At 44.2% G+C, this 17,956-nt stretch overlaps 1 protein-coding gene and 1 pseudogene across 4 annotated transcripts in view; one reads left to right on the top strand and one right to left on the bottom strand.

Moving 5' to 3' along the window:
- The first annotated feature begins 1,703 nt into the window (after positions 1 to 1,703).
- Positions 1,704 to 17,956, top strand: part of EGLN1 (egl-9 family hypoxia inducible factor 1) — a 59,087-nt gene continuing 42,834 nt past the window's right edge. For 2 of the 4 annotated variants that reach the window (XM_078077706.1, XM_036069088.2), the window contains exon 1: positions 1,723 to 2,950. In XM_078077706.1, coding sequence (XP_077933832.1) covers positions 2,048 to 2,950 — 903 coding nt within the window. In that variant the 5' untranslated portion in view covers positions 1,723 to 2,047. Of the gene's footprint in view, positions 2,951 to 17,956 lie in introns of all 4 variants that reach the window. The other 2 variants (XM_078077705.1, XM_078077707.1) reach the window with 2 other exon arrangements.
- LOC118520869 (U2 spliceosomal RNA) lies at positions 9,574 to 9,690 on the bottom strand (annotated as a pseudogene).

Here is a 17,956-nt window from a genome sequence, read left to right as displayed (position 1 = left end):
CATAGAACTAGTTCATTTGTGTGTCAAACACAGTGTGGCATGTAGCATGCTTCTAATGCATTTGTTGAAAAGCCTAATTAGCAGTATCTGAAACAATATTCTACTGTATTTAATAAAGCTCCGGGAAAGTTGGATACACAACTGAGATTGATCCAGGTCTTGATTCTTTCCAGAAAGTTGGACTTTTAGTTTGGTTTGGAATTTGAAGCTGTGAGTATAACATTTACCTCAGTCTCCCAAAGTCCAAGCTAATTGGAATTACTGTCCTCTTTCACCAGACTGGATCCCCAGGATACTGTTTATTTATATAGAAGAATTTAGTGACACTTTCAAGTTCTGTATAATTGATGGAGAGCTGTGACGTTTTTGATTCAGCCAAAAAAAAAATTCTACAAAGTGGTTTATAATTATTCCTTATATTCTTCTGCCTTTGACCTACACCTTTCAACTCTTGTGTTGTTAGTTTGAAAGGCTATCATCTCAAGGACTGATGTTACTTTCAATCTATTCAGAGGATATGCAAGCCTCGCACAGCATTTTCCACATTAGCAGGTGTTCAATAAAAATTGTGAAAATCTAAATTGCAGCTCTTTTTATTCTTAAATGGCAAGTGGAAAGAAATCTTCGGCTTATTTCTGAAAAGGTTTTTATGTTCTACAAAACAAAAATTGTATTCATCGGCGTAGCACAGATTCTAATACGAGATTTTTTCTAATTTAAAAAGTCGTTAATGAAGTAGTGCTCGTTGGCCGCCAAAATCCAATTCTCAGGAGTAATTCCATCAGTTTGAATTTAAATGCCTGAATGAGGATACTGGAATGGCCATTGATTAACTTGAATTTGGTGGCCAAAAATTTCTTCAGAGGGTTTGACACTCGGCAAGATTTCATAAGGCTTAGAAACGGTTTTTTAAAAAATAAAGTAAAATTTCAGTACCTGTAAATGTGGCTCAAACGGGGCATAGGGGCTTAGATGAGTGCTGCAGCAATACTTACTTTTTGTTTTTAACCACTTCAGGCCTCGAAATAGAGGCTGTGTTGGTGTAATGGAAAAAGCAGCCTTGGAATCTGACAGAGCCTAATTCCTGGATTCAGTCCCAGTCCTGCGTGACCTTGGGCAAGTTACTTTACTTCTCTGAATTTCCGTTTCCTCCTATGCAAGACCAGGACTGCGAGAGCCACCTTGCAGCGTAGGCTGCGGCGCGCCCAGAACACACCGGGTGGGCCCTAAACAGATAGCAGCCATATTCCGGGCCCCCGCTCCGCGCAGCTGTCGCGGCCGCGCTCTCCCCAGCAGGTGTAGGCACCGTCCGCCGCGCAGGGCCGGGCGGCCCCGCCCTTCCGTTCTCGCGGGCCTGCCCCTCGGCGTCCCCGCGCAGGCCGCGGCGGGAGGTGGCAGCGCGCCGGCCTCCGCGTCCCGGGACCGCCCCGGGCGGAGCCCGCAGAGGGGCGGGGGCAGGGCGCCGGGACCCGGCTCCCAGGCCCAGCCCGGCCGAGTGCGGGCGAGCGGAGGCGGCTCCGCGCCTGAGCGTGTGTGCGCGGCCGCCGCCCCCTCGGCCCTCCCCTCGGCCCTCCCCTCGGCCCCCTCCGCCCTCGCGCGCCGCCCGCCCGGGTCGCGGCGGGGCCGTGGTGTACGTGCAGAGCGCGCAGAGCGAGTGGCGCCCGCACGCCCTGCGCTCCTCCACAGGCCGGGCCGGGCAGCCCCGGACGTAGAGGCGGCGGCGGCGGCGGCCGAGGCGGCGAGTCTCGCGCGCCGGGGCCCGCGTGCCCGAGCGGAGGTCGCCGTCCGCCGCGCAGGCCGCGGTCCCTCAGCTCGCGGCAGCGATGAGGCGCTGAGGCGGCCGCCGGCGCTGCGCGGCCGGACCCGAGGACGAGGAAGCGGCCGGGCCGAGGGCGCGGGGCGCCGGCCTCCCTCAGGCGGGGAGTGGCGGGTGCATGGCGCAGTGACGGCCTCTGTCGCTCCTCCCGCTCCCCGGCCCCGGGCGAGGCCCTCCGGCCGCCACCCCTCCTGCTCGGCTGCCGCCTCCAGCGCCGCCGCCGCCGCCGCCATGGCTAATGACAGCGGCGGGCCCGGCGGGCCGAGCCCGAGCGAGCGAGACCGGCAGTACTGCGAGCTGTGCGGGAAGATGGAGAACCTGCTGCGCTGCAGCCGCTGCCGCAGCTCCTTCTACTGCAGCAAGGAGCACCAGCGCCAGGACTGGAAGAAGCACAAGCTAGTATGCCAGGGCGGCGAGGGCGCCCCCGGCCACGGAGCGGGCCAGCACCGGCACCCCGGCCCCGCGCCGGCCGCCTCCGCGCCGCCGCCCAGGGCCGGCGGGGCCGGGGCCAGGGAGGCCAGGAAGGCAGCGCCGCGCCGGGACAGCGCCGCCGCCGCCGAGAATGCGGGCCCGCGGGCTGCCGGGGACGCGGCCAAGGCAAAGGCCAAGCCCGCGGCCGACCCCGCGGCGGCCGCGTCCCCGCCTCGCGCGGCTGCCGGCGGCCAGGGCCAGGCGGCGGCGGCCGAGGCGGAGCCCGCGAAGGAGGAGGACCCGGAGAAGACGAACCTGTACCCGCCGAGCAACACGCCGGGCGAGGGGCTGAGCCACGGCGGCGGCCTGCGGCCCAACGGGCAGACGAAGCCGCTGCCGGCGCTGAAGCTGGCGCTGGAGTACATCGTGCCGTGCATGAACAAGCACGGCATCTGTGTGGTGGACGACTTCCTGGGCAAGGAGACCGGGCAGCAGATCGGCGACGAGGTGCGCGCCCTGCACGACACCGGCAAGTTCACGGACGGCCAGCTGGTCAGCCAGAAGAGCGACTCGTCCAAGGACATCCGAGGCGATAAGATCACCTGGATCGAGGGCAAGGAGCCCGGCTGCGAAACCATCGGGCTGCTCATGAGCAGCATGGACGACCTGATCCGCCACTGTAACGGGAAGCTGGGCAACTACAAAATCAATGGCCGGACGAAAGTAAGTGAGTGCTAGGGGGTCGCGCTGGACATCCCTTATTGGGCGGGCCGCCCCCTGCGCGGCGACAGGAGCCGCTTAGGGCGAGGAGCATGGTTTCTCCTCTGTATAAAAGTGATTTCCTTGTTGTGTAGCACCCCGTAAGGAAAACGGCTCTAATCCGTACATAGGTGTTTATCTAGGTAGCCCCTGTCACTGTGCCCACTATTTCCCACATACTGCCCGTTTACAAACGTCTCTTATTGCATGGTTTTGTGGCTGAACTTAGGCCCTTCCTTTCACTTTGCTATTTTCTGCTATTTTTCCTTTTCCAGTGCACTGTCAGTTCAAACCTTATTGGAGCTTTAGCCTCCCGATTGGGGGGTATTAGAGTAGTACCCCAAGCAAGTGCTGGTTCTGCATCTGTCTTGTGTTTGCATATACCCCTAAATTCTCTCTGTGGTGTTGGAGCCACTCATCGGATTCTGGTTCACAGAGTGGAATGCTGTGTTTGGTTTAAGAATCTGCCAGCCTGACCGCGAAAAGGTAAATTTAAAATCAGTACCTAGTCAGAAGACTCCTCGTATTCAGGAAGAGCTTGGCTGCTCCCCGCCTTCTCATATCGCTCCTATCCCCCTCCCTGTCCCTACTGTTTTGAAGCCCCCCCCCCCCCGCCCAAAACGGGGAAAGAAGTATTTCCGTTTTTAGATCTTGCAGTGTAGGTACGTTACATTTTTAGCATAGGTTTCCTTTATTTGCTTTGTTAATATAATCCTTCTGTTGAAACAGAACTGTGTTGTAGCTTCCTGGAAAAAAAAAAAAAAAAACCCCACGGAATTGGAGCAGGAGGGAGGGCTCATTCTAAAGTCTCAATTTGGTGGAATCTCTTTGTTTTCTCTTTACTGTTGTAGTTCTCCCCCCACAGATTGTTCCGCTCGTACCTAGTCTAATCCCTCTTCCCTCCTCTGCATGGTAAACCGGAGACTCTTCCCTCCTTAATACTCTCTCGCAGTTCTTTTTCATTTTGCTTCCCCGGTCTTAATCTTTTCTTTGTATCCAGCTCCTCCCCAGGCCGCCCTGCTCCACCCTCCTCCACCATCAATCTCTGTCTGATATTTTGAGTTTTAAGAGCTTGTCGTAGGAGATCATCACGTGTGTGTTTGTGCACACACACTGACTCTTCCCACTAGTTCTTTTGTGTGTTGTCAGGGCATCTATTTTGGCAGTCATCACGGGTGACTCTCAGGCTGCCTGAAGGCTGAGCAAAGGCAATGAGGAAAGTTCTGAGCATGACAATTTTGTGGGGAAAAATACAACATGAAGTCTAATTTATATATTGCCGTCTCATTACTGGATGAAGGCACGTGTCATAATATCATGTAGTTTCAAAAAAATGAACAGTCGCTTAATATTAAGCTAGAAGAAAAAAAGGGAGCCTGATTAGACCTCAGTCTCAGTCTTCAATAAGAATTTCACTTATATATTAAAAAAAAAAAAAAACAACAAAACTTTGTCATGGATCGAATCTTAATATAGTCATGAACTCCAGAGCAGGAAGGGAACTAGCCTGAGGGAATATCAACATAGCTCTATGCAGACTGACCAGTCATTAGTTGAGGTATAAACTTAAGGCGAAGTCATGAAGAAGTTAATGTCCTAAATCTTCCTTGGTATGCTTTCCTTAGTTAATTTAGCTTTCCAAGTTAAGTCTTCTCCTGTCCCGCCTGTTTTCGTCTGTCCCCAGGGAGGGGACAGTAGTCAGCCTAGCTCTTAGAGCAGTTGCTTCTCAAGGGGAGGTTGTTAGAAAATAGCGACCTCTTCATCAGGCATCCCAGTGGCTGAAGGGAACAGTAGTCGGGGTTGTAAATCACTTTAGCGCACATATTTTATTTAGGGTTTTTTTTTTTTAAGAGATTTATTTGTTTATTTGAGAGAGAGAAAGAGTTTGGCACGCACCAGGTGGGGAGGGGCAAAGAGAGAGAGAGAGGGAGAGAATCTCAAGCAGACTCCCTGCTAAGTGCGGAGCCTGAGGAAGGGCTTGATCCCATGACCCTGAGATCATGACCTGAGCCAAAACCAGGAGTCGGATGCTTAACTGACTGAGCCACCCAGGCACTCCGGAAAGGACAGATTATAAATTCTTTAGATAGATCTTATGCTTACATTCATTTTCAGCGCAGAGTTTGAGAATCTGTGAATGATTTTAGGGAATCCCTTTCATTCTATTTGGTTGAGAGTTTTGTTAATTGTGTTTAACCATGTAATTTTAGTATTCCTTAAAAAACCAAAGATCTTGCTTTGGGGGAATGGGAAAGCAGCGACCATTTATTGAGCAACCACAGTGGGGTAGGCACCAGAGTAGGCCCGATACAGACATGATCACAATAATCTTAATCCTATGAAGTGTAGGTAGTAGTACTCCTAATTTACGTTTAAGGAAATATCAGGTCAGACTTGGCTAAGGACTACCACGTATGCTAACCTCGATGGGATTCAAATTTAGGTCACTGAGATACCAAGCCCCAGGCTTTTTCTACTATACTGCATATAGGTAGGATATTAGATGAGCTGTAGATTACTTAGCATACTGCTGGGACTAAAATTTGATACATTTTATTGAGGGCGATAGCATTAGGCTTGTATGTGAATAACTGTACTTGATGGTTGGCCTCTGTAAACTTTTTAGTAGATGACTACACAGTGTTTATTTCAGTATCTGAAAAGCCACTTTATAATTACCCATTTGAATCATGTTCATTTCTCTATAACTTTTAAGAGAGGCAGAATATAGGTACTATACTATATGGGATTGAAGAGAGGGTCTTCAGTTAAGAATTTTGTTATTCTTTACAACACTATAGTAATTTAAAAAGTTACTTGCCACAAATGTGTAGTGTTTTTCTCACTTAGATTTTCACAGCAACACTGTAAAATAGGTAGATTGTTGATATATTTTTCCTGTTCATAGTTTAGAAAGGTGAGCCTCAGGAAATAATGCACTTGTGGGAAATCATGCAGCATTCCAGGACTTAAATTGAAGTTTTCTGACCAAGATTCAAATGTCCTTTTTTATTTATATTATCTATTCTGAGTGGTCTTTGTGTGTATGAGGGCCTGATAATCAGATGATGTATAATTGGCTGTGGCTCATTCAGTGTTAGGCTTTGATTTCCCCCAAGTTTCTTTTTTTTTTTTTTTTTTAAAGATTTTATTTATTTATTTGGCAGAGAGATAGACAGAAGAGCACAAGCAGAGGGAGTGGTAGAGGGAGAGGGAGAAGCAGGCTCTGCACTGAGCAGGGAACCCGATGCGGGACTCGATCCCAGGACCCTGAGATCATGACCTGAGCCGAAGGCAGACGCTTAACCATCTGAGCCACCCAGGCGCCCATCCCCAAGTTTCTACTTCAGACATGCTTATCTGGCCCACTGTTTGTCCAGCTCCTTTAAAAGAGGAACTGCAGGGGAAGGATGAAGTAATGCACGCGGACGCTGATGGAACTGAGCTTCAGTTTCCACTTTCTCTGGTCCCTTTTTCAGGATTTTCCCCTCTTTTGCCCTTAAACTGACCTTTGATCCTTTTTCCTTTCTCACACCCTTCCTTCAGCCAGCAGTGGTGTTCAGTGGGAAGAAATCATGATTTGTGAACAGTGGTGTCGTGTGGGCCCTAAGAAATCATAGGTGGCTTTACTTGGGGAGAGAAGAAAAGGAATGCAGATGAGCGGGGATCATGGGAAAATGCTGAACTATTCAGTTGGAGCTTCTCAGCTACTCTGAAGGAAACGGTTTGCCTGTTAGAATAGAAATACCAGAATCATATACATATTTTTGGAATTCATCCAAAATTTAACTCTGTTCAGTTAAAATGAACATAAAGAAGAGGAGTGATAAAATGGGTTGAGACTAGTAAGAAGCAGATTATATTCCTAAGATTTTTAGTTACTGTCACTGTTAGTCAGCTCTGGCTGATGATGGCTTTCAGAGCAAAGAATAGGATGAGGAAAATCCTGTTGGCTTTATTATCACTACTGAAGAGATGTGGTGACTGTCCTTTTAGATGTTACAAACGAAACTTCCTTCTCAGTCCACTTCTGCCAGTTTCTCTGTATCTCGGCATCCACCGTGTACAAAGGGGAGCAGCTTGTTTAATGTTTTAATAGCTCTATCAGTCTTAAAGATCAAAGTCCGTTATTCCATATGTAAAAAGGTCGAAAACATTGCAGTTTCTCATAGTGCTTTACAGTTTAAAAGAGATATGTGCGGACTGAAAAAGCAGTCTTCGTAGGTTGTGACTGAACCAAGTTCAACTTTGTAGGAAAACATTTTGTATAGTGGATTAGTTTACATGTAGTTCACATACAAGGTAACTCCTTTAACTATTAAAGAATTTTATTTTAAATTAAAAGCGTTTGTGTGTTTTGGATGTTTATAACTTCACCCATCTGTTACCTAGTAAGCTGCAAAAATACCCCACAAGACCTTAGTCATGTGGGAGGACGGCATCTGAACATAGAAGGATGGTGGACTCTGCTGCTGTCCCATCTGGCTGGGATCCTGGATCTGCCACGGCTGCTGTGTCCTTGAGCCAATTGCTTAATATTTCTGAGCTTCAGTGACTCCGTTTGTACAGTGGTGTTAAATCATAGTCGCCTTTTCTGCCTCGTAGGCTTGCTGTGAGGAGTACATATAATTATGCATGTAAAAGCACTTTCTAAATTGTAAAGCCCAGTGTGAAACTGTTGTTAACTATTACTCTACTTTTTTTTTTCTTAAGGTTTTATTTATTTATTTGACAGAGAGACAGCAAGAGAGGGAACACAAGCAGGGGGAGCGGGAGAGGGAGAAGCAGGCTCCCTACTGAGCCGGGAGCCCAATGCGGGGCTCGATCCCAGGACCCTGAGATCATAACCTGAGCCGAAGGCAGACACTTAATGACTGAGCCACCCAGGTGCCCCAACTATTACTCTACTTATCTTAAAATTTTCCTATTTTTCTGAATCCTTCTGTAAGAGTTAGTGCTTTTCCTGTCTTTTCCCCCTTACAAGCTAGAGGGAAAAGAGACTGAGAATGATCACCCATTTTTGACCTGACCACTCCCCTCCCCAACACATATATTTCTTTTTAAACAGAGAAAATAAGTCCCAGAGAGGTTAAGTGATTTGTTCAAGGTCATAGAGTTCCTTACTGACAAAACTGATGCAACTTAATGCTGCATCTCATGTAAAAGGACATTTCCTACTTAACTAATTTTGGTACATTTTTTTGCCATTTTTGAGAATTGCTTGAACATATATAACTTCCTTTTTCTTCTCCCTTTTACTCCTGTCATTGTACACTTTGGCTTATCTGACATTCTAGTTTAAATTTTCCTCCTTTAGGGACGCCTGGCTGGCTCAGTGGGTTAAGTGCCTGCCTTTGGCTCAGGGTGTGATCCCAGGGTCCTGGGACTGAGTCCCACATCGGGCTCCCTGCTCCGCGGGGAGTGGCTGCTCCCCCTGCTTGTGCGCACGTGCTCTCTCTCTCTCTGACAAATAAATTTTAAAAATCTTAAAAAAAGAAAAGATTTATTTATTAAAAATAAATAAATTTTCCTTCTTTAGTTAATTCCTCCCTAATTTCCCTAGATGTTCTTTATTCACCTTCTTTTCTTTCCTCCAACATTAAAGCCATTTTCCTGAAGCAGGCCTTCTGCATTTCTGATTTACACATTCATTCTCTCTTTTCCTTTCCCCTTTTTTCCCCACTATCAGGCTGCAGATCTATCTTTGTTCATCTTCCCCAATGTTTTTTGAAGCCTCTGCCTTTCTGGTATGCCTTTGGATAGATGTTATCAGCTTCGTTTTTATTTAATTTTTTGCTTTAGGCCTTTAAAGTAACACCAAATGTTTCAGTCTTTCTTTCATTTGACCAGATGCTTAGCTGGTTTTCACTGATGCAGTTTACTACTATGCCTGCCTTTTTGTGTTGTGCTTGCATTCTACCTCCTTTCCCACTTGTTTCTGCACTTGAAATACTGTCTGTAACTATGGGATGGCATTCATATCATTTATGAAGCATATTCATAGCTTGTCTTTGTTATTCCAGCTAAAACGTTTCTGTTCTAAAAAAAATAAAACAACAAACAAACAGAAAACTGACAGATGGTTAACCAAAGCCTTCCCTTAAAATAGTTGTTTTCACACTTGTATTTCCTAGTCCAAATGCTGAACTGTTCTGCCACCTTTATTGGAATGTTTTGTACTTCATTATCACATTTTCCCTGAACCAACTCACAGTTCTGTTTCCAAAGAGCTCTGATAGTATCTGTAGCCTCTATTTGCTCATTGAGGCCACTATAAAATTTTCATGAGTTTGGAATCCTCATTTTCCTTATTCAATGTTCCAAACCCCATTTCTTTGCCAAAGCAAAATGTATGTACTCTTGGTTCCCCTTGTTGTATTCTCTGAGTCCTGTTTTGATAATCTTTTCCTTCATTTGTTCATTCACCAAATATGAAGTGGGGACTTGCCTCTTCTAGGAACTAGGAATGCCTGAACAACGACAACACTGAAGAGCCCTCATTCTCATGGGGCTTAAATTCTGTTTGAGGTAGGCGGGAAGTGGGGAGAGACAGTCACTAAACAAATGTATAAGTAAATATATAACACATTAGGTGGCAAATATTAAGGCAAAAAATAAAGAGTGAACAGTGGTTACTCTCTTAGGATCGATAAAGTACTCAGATGATATTACACTTGATCTTAGCCAAAAGGCCGAGAAGCAATTACTCAGATGATATTTAAGTAGACACTTGAATGAAGTGAGGACCTGGGTTATGTGGATACATGCAAGATGAACACCCCAAGTGAAGATACTACATAGCAAATACAATGGTCCTGACATGGAATGTGCTAGATGGGTTCGGAAAACAGCAAGAAAGGAGGCGGCTGTGGTTACAGGAGAGTGAGGAAGGGAGCATGGTAAGAGATGCGGCCCATGAAGTGGTGGGTTAGGAAGTAAGATCACATCTGGTCGGATTTTGCCTTGTAAGCCTTGGCAAGAACTGTGGGTTTTATCCTAGGCGATGGAGAGTAACTGCAGACATGGTGAAAATGAGTTGCATTCTGGGCATATTTTAAAAGTAGAGTCAGTGAGATTTGCTGATGGATTTGATGTGAGGTCTGAAAGACAGGAAAGAGTCAAGAAGGACTCCAAGGTTTTTGGCTTGGGCAGTCAGAAAGAAATAATGATTATTTTGTCTTGCCCTAACTTTTCTGCCTTTCTTCTCTTGTCCCACTTTTTCAGTTTCCATTTATAGCAGGTGGTTGACACTTACTTTGCAGCCAAAGCTACAGGAAAAGGTTCTCTGCTCTTCCTTTGCACATTCCTTGGTTGGCTGTGCTTGCTGCTACTGGGTTGGCCTTACAGCACATCCTTTCTTCTCCAGAGGCTTTGGGGCTTCTTCGCACACCGTGCTCTCATCAGCCCTGCCACGGGGGCTGCCTGCAAGAATTACTACAGCATTTCTGGTACTGCCAGCAAGTGTGGCTGTGCTGTCTTGCATGAATTGCTCACTTAAGATGGCTTATAGATACAAATCCTGTAAAAAGAATTACACAGATTCTGAAATTTGAGGGAAACATTGGAGAAAATTGAATGGTTCCATGTGAGAGACAAACAGATTTAGATGTCGAAATAAAGTCAGAAATAAGACACCTTCATTTAAATATGCTGTTGAAAATAAAACTACTGTAGAAAATTGAGAAGAGGTAGAAGGAATATAAAATACCAAAAATAATCCCATTGAGGGGCACCTGGGTGGTTCAGTCAGTTAAGCCTCTGACGCTTGATCTCAGCTCAGATTTTGATCTCAGGATTGTGAGTTCAAGTCCAGCATTGGGCTTCATGTTGAGCCTGGAGCTACTTTAAAAATAATAGTAATAATAATAAAAATAATAAAATTTAAAAATTAAAAAAATAATCTCATTGACATGTACATAGGATGATGTGATAGCTTCCTATAGTAGTATGAAAAGAGGGGATAAGTTTAGGATAGCTTAGGCTCCATATTCAATGGTCTGAAAAAATGCCAGAGAAATATGAGTTCTCATCCCCTTGCTTTGGAGCCTGATACTGGAATTAGAAATAAAAGTACTAACTGTCAAATGGCAACTAACAGTGTTAAAATTAGAATATTGTATCCAGGACTTTGAAGGATAGGAAGCCTCGCTCTTGACTCTAGATAGAAGTATGGATAAACATTAGGTTATTGTGTATGAAATGGTTTTTAAAAATTTAAACCTGAGGGACACCTGGGTGGCTCAGTCGTTAAGCGTCTGCCTTCAGTTCAGGTCATGATCCCGGGGTCCTGGGATCGAGTCCCACATTGGGCTCCTTGTTCAGCCGGGAGCCTGCTTCTCCCTCTGCCTGCCATTCCCCCTGCTTGTGCTTACTCTGTGTGTGTCTCTCTCTCTCTGACAAATAAAAAAATAAATAATCTTAAAAAAATTTAAACCTGAGGGCGCCTGGGTGGCTCAAAAAAATTTAAACCTGAGGGCGCCTGGGTGGCTCAGTCGGTGGAGCGTCTGCCTTCGGCTCAGGTTACTGTCCCAGGGTCCCGGGATCCAACCCTGCATTGGTCTCCCTGCTCAGTGGGGAGCCTGCTTCTCCCTCTCTTGCTCCCGTTTGTGTGTGCGCTCTATCTCTTGTCAAATAAATAAATAAAATCTTAAATAAAAATAAATTTAAACCTGAAAAGTCAAACATGAACTATAGAATCCAGGAATCTATATTCTCAACTTAATTCAAACAACTTCTATTTAAGGCTGAATTTTGCATAATAAAACTTAGATAGGAAACATCAAATCTAGCCAACTAACTGAAAAGGTCTAATCAGGATTTTGGAGTCTTCAGAGATTGACCATGCATCTGAATTTTTTTCTCAGTGTTGGTACTCAGCTCTCGTCTATAAATGGTAACTAGAAGTTCTGAGTCTATAGTTTTGTCATAGAAGTATCCTTCATTTTAGCTTCAGGCATTTGTTACCTTCTGTTATGTCTTCCACTAACTTCTTAGCACTATTTCTCTGAAATAGATGTCTTAAAAATTACTTTTTTTTTTTTAAAGTAGGCTCCATGCCCAGCATGGAACCCAACATGGAGCTTGAACTCATGACCCTGAGATCAAGACCTGAGCTGAGATCAACAGTCAGATGCTTAACTGACTGAGCCACCGAGGTGCCCCTTAAAAATTACTATTTTTTTTTTTTAAGATTTTATTTATTTGAGAGGTACCTGGCCCAGAGTCCTGGGATTGAGCCCTGTGTTGGGCTCCCTGCTCAGAGGGGAGCCTGCTTCTCCCTCTCCCTCTGCCCTCCCCTCCCAACCCCTGCTCTCACTCTCTCAAGTAAATAAAATCTAATAAAAACAATTTTATTTATTTGAGAGAGAGAGCGTGCAGGTGGTGGGGGGAGGAGCAAAGAGGGAAGGGGAAAGAATCTCAAGCCAACTGAAGGCCCAGGCCTTTGCAATCCAACCACAGAAGAGACATCCATCACCTGTACTGTATTCTTTTGTTAGCAGCAAGTCACTAGATTGATTCCACATTCAAGGGGAAGGAATTACAAAGGGGTGTGAATGCCATTTCTTGAGTTGTTTCTTCCTTTGCAGTGTCTGCCCCTTAAATGTTATTGTTCTTAACGGTCTGTGCTTTGTCTTCTCTCTTTGTTCTAGTCAACACTTTTTCTCTCTGGCTGATACCATGACGTGCTTGGGAAGCACAGGTTCTTAAGTTAGTTTGCCTGTGTTCAGACCCTTGTTTAGCTACTTGATTGCGCTCTGATTTTAGGCAAATTTTCTAACAATTAAAGCATCAGCTTCCTCATTGGTATTAAGAGGAGTTAATAGCACCTAATTCAATAAGGTTTGTTTGAAGATAGATGGGATAACGCATGAGAAATGCTCAGCAGATGATCAGTTAGTGCTCATTTAATATTAGCTGTAACTGTAATAGTAACAGCAGGAGGATGAGGAGAGGAAGAGCCATGACTTCAGCTATTAGGGTTTGTCGGAGCTCCTCGATCTGTGCCTCACCCTGGCGTCTGTAGAGGACTAATGGATAGCTCCACCTGCATGTTCTGGAAGTACTGCAAACTCAGCATGATCAAGACTGAAGTTCCCTCCCGGTTTCCTGCAGGGGGTAGAGGGGATGAGGATTGAAGGGGCTCTCTGGTGGGGAGAGGATGGAACAGGTTTAAAATTGACTCTATCTGTGGACTGCATTTACTTTTTTTGACAAGTGTTCACTGAGTGCGCAGCGTATGCCAGGACCAGTGCTGGGAACTGGTCATGTCAGCGCCCAAGCCAAGGTGATGCTCTCTGCCATTCTGGAGCGGGAGACAACCTTGAGCCTGCATTCCTATGCGTGGCGGGTGTTGCTGAGACAGACAGGATCCCACGGGAGCACGTCAGAGGGGGCCGAATTTGGTCTGCAAGCCAGGAAAGGTCTCCTGGAGGCAGTTACTTAGACTGAGACTTCCAGCACCTCAGTCGGTTTCCAGTGGAGGAAGTCCATTGAAAGTCTCCAAGTCTGAAAAGAGCATGATGTTTTAGAAGAACATACCTTCTTTTATCAATATGGAAATTGTACTCATTTAAAAATTATTTCCTATCTGTGTCTTGTTCCTGTTCCCATTTACACTTTCCCGTTGAAACCCATCTTCTCTGTCTAGGTTATTACAAAAGCCTTTTTCTTTTTGTCTCTTTCCTTTCCAGTCCATTCTGTCCTGGTGTTACATATCCAAAACACAGATCATATCATTGTCCTGCTTGAAAATATTTGTTTCCCCCGAAGTCTTCGTATGCTATACAGACTTAAAAAAAAATTTTTTTTTTCCACTTCTCATCATATACTTTCTCCTCCAGGCACTGCAGCCTTCTTGCAGGTTTCTTGAACCTGTATTTGCTTTCTGCCTCAGTGCATTTCCCTGGTGCTTTCTGTGTGGAAAGGTGGTAAGGAGGTTTCTCTAAGTTGATTCTTGCCCTAGTGCCTCTAAGCAGAATTACACTTCTATCCTGTCTATTGCTGTGACACTTCTTATCATTGATAGAACACTTTCTACATTGGTGGGTTTCCTCTACTGAGTGTGAGGCACTTGAGGATAGGACCCGTCTTATCCGTGTTGCATGATGCTCCTTGCACCAGGCATCCAGTAAATATTACATTGGAATTTCCACTGCACTACTCCGATTGAGATTTTGATCTCTTTATACCTGAATTGTTTCACAGTCTTATTATTTTTACCTTAATTCACTCTTCTCTGTACCACTTCTATCCATCGTGTATAAATTTACCAACATTTATAAAAATCTTACTCAAAAACCTTCCTGAGTTTTATTTATAAGGGTACAATTTGATTCTCATGCACCTAATGCTCAGCAACTGCTTAGGCCCACACCATCTATCTGTTCTTATTTGCTACTCCACTTGGGGAAAAACAACCACTATTTCTGCTGGACCGTTTTCTTCCTCTTGCTGCCATTCTCCTCCCAACACATCTGCGAGTTCTTTGACTGGTTTATGACTCCCACACCCCTGCTCCAGCAATTTAAATCTTACACATTTTTTAAGATCGAGCTTAACTCCCATTCCTAAATATCGCCTTGAACTCTGTACCTCCACCATTCTTTTTTCTCAAAAACTTTGTATACCTTTTATTCCTGAGGCATCTTCTCCAGAAAGTTATATAGGGCAGGGGGAGTGTTTTATACTATTTTGTCTTACACAAAGCACCTTTCGTTGTTGTTCATGGTTTTTATTATTCATATATTAATACTTAATGAATGGGACTCAACTGTCCTGCCCGGTACCTCACCCTGCTTCCCCTTATTTCCATCTAATTTCTAAAACTACACTTTTTGAAAGGCTGTGAGGCTTTTTGTCCTATTGTGGTGAACTCTCCTTTCTGTGCTTACTGTGCTGTTTCTAGTCCCTATTTTCCAGATAAAAGTAACCCAGGCCAATATGGCCTAAACTATTTTTAACTGCAGTTACGGGGAGAAAGGTCTGCTGTGAAGGTGGAATGAAGTCTCATGCCATTGCCTAGGCCCAAAGTCAGTTGATCAGGTTACAGATTGTGGTAGAACCCTGTACGTCCATGAATCTCAAGGGGAAGGGCCTGCGTGTCTTCCCTCCCTCGCCCCCACCAGTGGCATGAGACTCCCCAAGGAACAGGAGTCACTTCACAACAAAGCAACATAATAGACATGATGTTGAAAGTGACCTCTTGTATCCTCTTGTGCATGACCTAGAAGAGAGAAGCTTGTGGCTAATAAGCTGACACAGAGTTCAACATTGATACACATGATTCATGTACAAAGTAAAAATTTTCAAGAACAAAATTTTAAACTTCTAACATACCACAGTTTTATTTTGGTTTTAGAACTATATTCAGAATTTCAAATAACATTAAAGGAGGTTTAAGAGTGATATTTAACAAAAGAGGGCGTGGGTTAAACAAGATGAGAAATACTTCTTTATAACCAGAAAACCTTTGACTATTAACCGCATTCAGGCATTTAATCAGCTTGGGGGAAACAGTTGATTTAACTGTTCGAAGAGGGCACTGGTAGTGCAGATGATAGTAACTGGACAGTGTAATGGTTATTTGAATTTGATCTTGAAATGCACTCAGACATTTGTATGCTTAAAAAGAGTTGCACTTCCTAATTTTGCTGAAGTTTGGAACTTAAGATGTTTTCATTCTCTGAGAACGGTTTTTGGGTTGGTAAGGAAAGTAGCCTAAGATTTCATATTTACTGCAGATAATTTATGTGCAGAAGAATGGTTGTAGTTTTGGGTGCGTGTTACCCAGAGTACTTTGTATCAAATTTTTTGAGTAAAGAAAAATTGGGCTAAAAGTCATGTATGATAATAAAATAGCATCCCTTACCAAGAGCTTAAAAGTTTTTTTTCAAGGAATGATATAAGTTAGTGCTTCATAACTTTGTTTTGCTTCTGGACCCCTTTGGGAATCTAATGGAGGCTGTGTACCTTCTCACCCTAATAAAGAACATACACATAATGTTTTGCTTATAAAAAGGCCCATCCATAGACCCTACATTAAGAACACGTTACAAGAAAAGTTCTAAAGAATAAAACAAAAAACATTTTTAAGCATTTAATATCTCGTTATGGTAGAGTGAGGTTTCTTTATTTATTCAGTTGCTCTTCTTCCCCCATGCCTATATAACTATGCTTTGGATTTTTCCCCCCATGGTAGTAGTCAGTTTAAGTTATAGAAACCCTGATAAAGGGATATACATTTTAACTTAAAACTAGTGGTATGTATGTATGGACTTCTGAAAGATGTTTGCCTCATACAATCTGGATATAAAACAAAGCAAAGTTAACCAAGGTGGAAACCATGACCTTAGTACCTCTCCAAGCACATCTTGCTGGGTTAAACCTTGCTCTAGAATTCTAGGCGTGCAGTTCTGCCACAAAAGACTGAGAACCTTTATCACTAATGATTAACACTGGATTGTGATTCTCTTTTTTCTCTTCTCTTTATGCTGTCTTATTCCCTGCTCCCGTTGCATATGTTCGTTTGTGTTTTGCTTCTCTTTTGGTTTTTTACTTGTGGCATTTCAGTAAGATTAATTTAAATTTTTTAAAAATAAAAACCTTAGGTCACCTGGGTGGCTCAGTTGGTTAAGCATCCCCACTGTTGATTTCGGCTCAGGTCATGATCTCAGGGTTGTGAAATCAAGTCCCAGGTCCAGCTCCTCGCTCAGTAGGGAGTCTCCTTGTGAGTCTTTCTCTCCTCTCCCTTTGCTCCTCTGCTTGCATGTGCGTGCTCTCTCTCAAAAACAAAAACAAAAACAAAACACCTTAGTAACAGTGTACCAGCGGCCCAGGAGTAGGGGTACTCTTACAAAAATGAAACTAGAATTCATATTGGTTGGTTTTATTTATATTAAAAATAGTTCCTATAATTGTTAGATCTGAAGCATTTAAAATAACGGTAAGGTATTTCTCTAATGTATACTTACTCTAAAGATTCTTGCAGGTGTTTCTTTTCTTTGTCTTAGAATTGTCTAGGGAAAGGGAGGACAGTGGGGAAAAGAGGTGATTGTTGACAGAAGCCAGGAATGGGAATAGCTGTGCTAGCCCTGCTCTGCTCTGGATTCTTGTCCTCTGGCTCTCTGAGCACTGAGCATGTCACTCAGCATCTCTGTCAGTCTTTTCATCTATGAAATGAGAATCATGTTGACCTAATTAGCAGGAGAAATATTGAATAATTGATTATTGTAAGAAGCTTTTTATTTATTTAAAAAATTTTTTTTAACTTTTTTTTTTTTAAGATTTTTATTTATTTGAGAGAGAGTGAGCAAGAGAGAGAGCGCGTGAGCGGGAGAAGGGGCAGAGGGAGAGGGAGAAGCATACTCCCCACCAAGCAGGGAACCGGACACCGGGCTCCATCCCAGATCCCTGGGATCATGACCTGAGCAGAAAGCAGATGCTTAACCGGCTGAGCCACCCAGGCGCCCCTTAAGATTTTATTTTTAAGTAATCTCTGTACCCAACTTGGGGCTCAAACCCACAACCCTGAGATCAAGAGTTGCATGCTACACCAACTGAGCCAGCTAGGCACCCCTGTAAGAAGCTTTTTTTTTAAAGTGATTATACTTTTAGCTTTCAGCACCGCCTTATCCAATTGTTAGGATTTGGCTTGGCTGCCCTTAACTCTAGACCTTTGTTCTCTGTGCATTGTGTAGGTTAACATTAGCATCACAAGTTAAAGTTCAGTTTTAGATTCAGAATTCTTGACCTGTTTTTAATGGGATATCAGAACCTTATTTTTGTTTGTTTGTTTGTTTCATTTTAATTTTAATTCCAGTATAGTTAACATCCAGTGTTCTGTTAGTTTCAGGTGTACAATATAATGATTCAACAGTTCTCTAAATTGCTGATAAATGTACCCTTAAATTCCCTTCATCTATTTCTGATAAATGTACTCTTAAATTCCCTTCATCTATTTCACCCATCCCC

The sequence above is a fragment of the Halichoerus grypus genome, chromosome 7, assembly GCF_964656455.1.
Source record: "Halichoerus grypus chromosome 7, mHalGry1.hap1.1, whole genome shotgun sequence".
NCBI classification, from domain to species: domain Eukaryota; kingdom Metazoa; phylum Chordata; class Mammalia; order Carnivora; family Phocidae; genus Halichoerus; species Halichoerus grypus.
The sequence above is the reverse complement of the archived record's forward strand: the minus strand, read 5'-3'. Positions and strand labels throughout refer to the sequence as shown.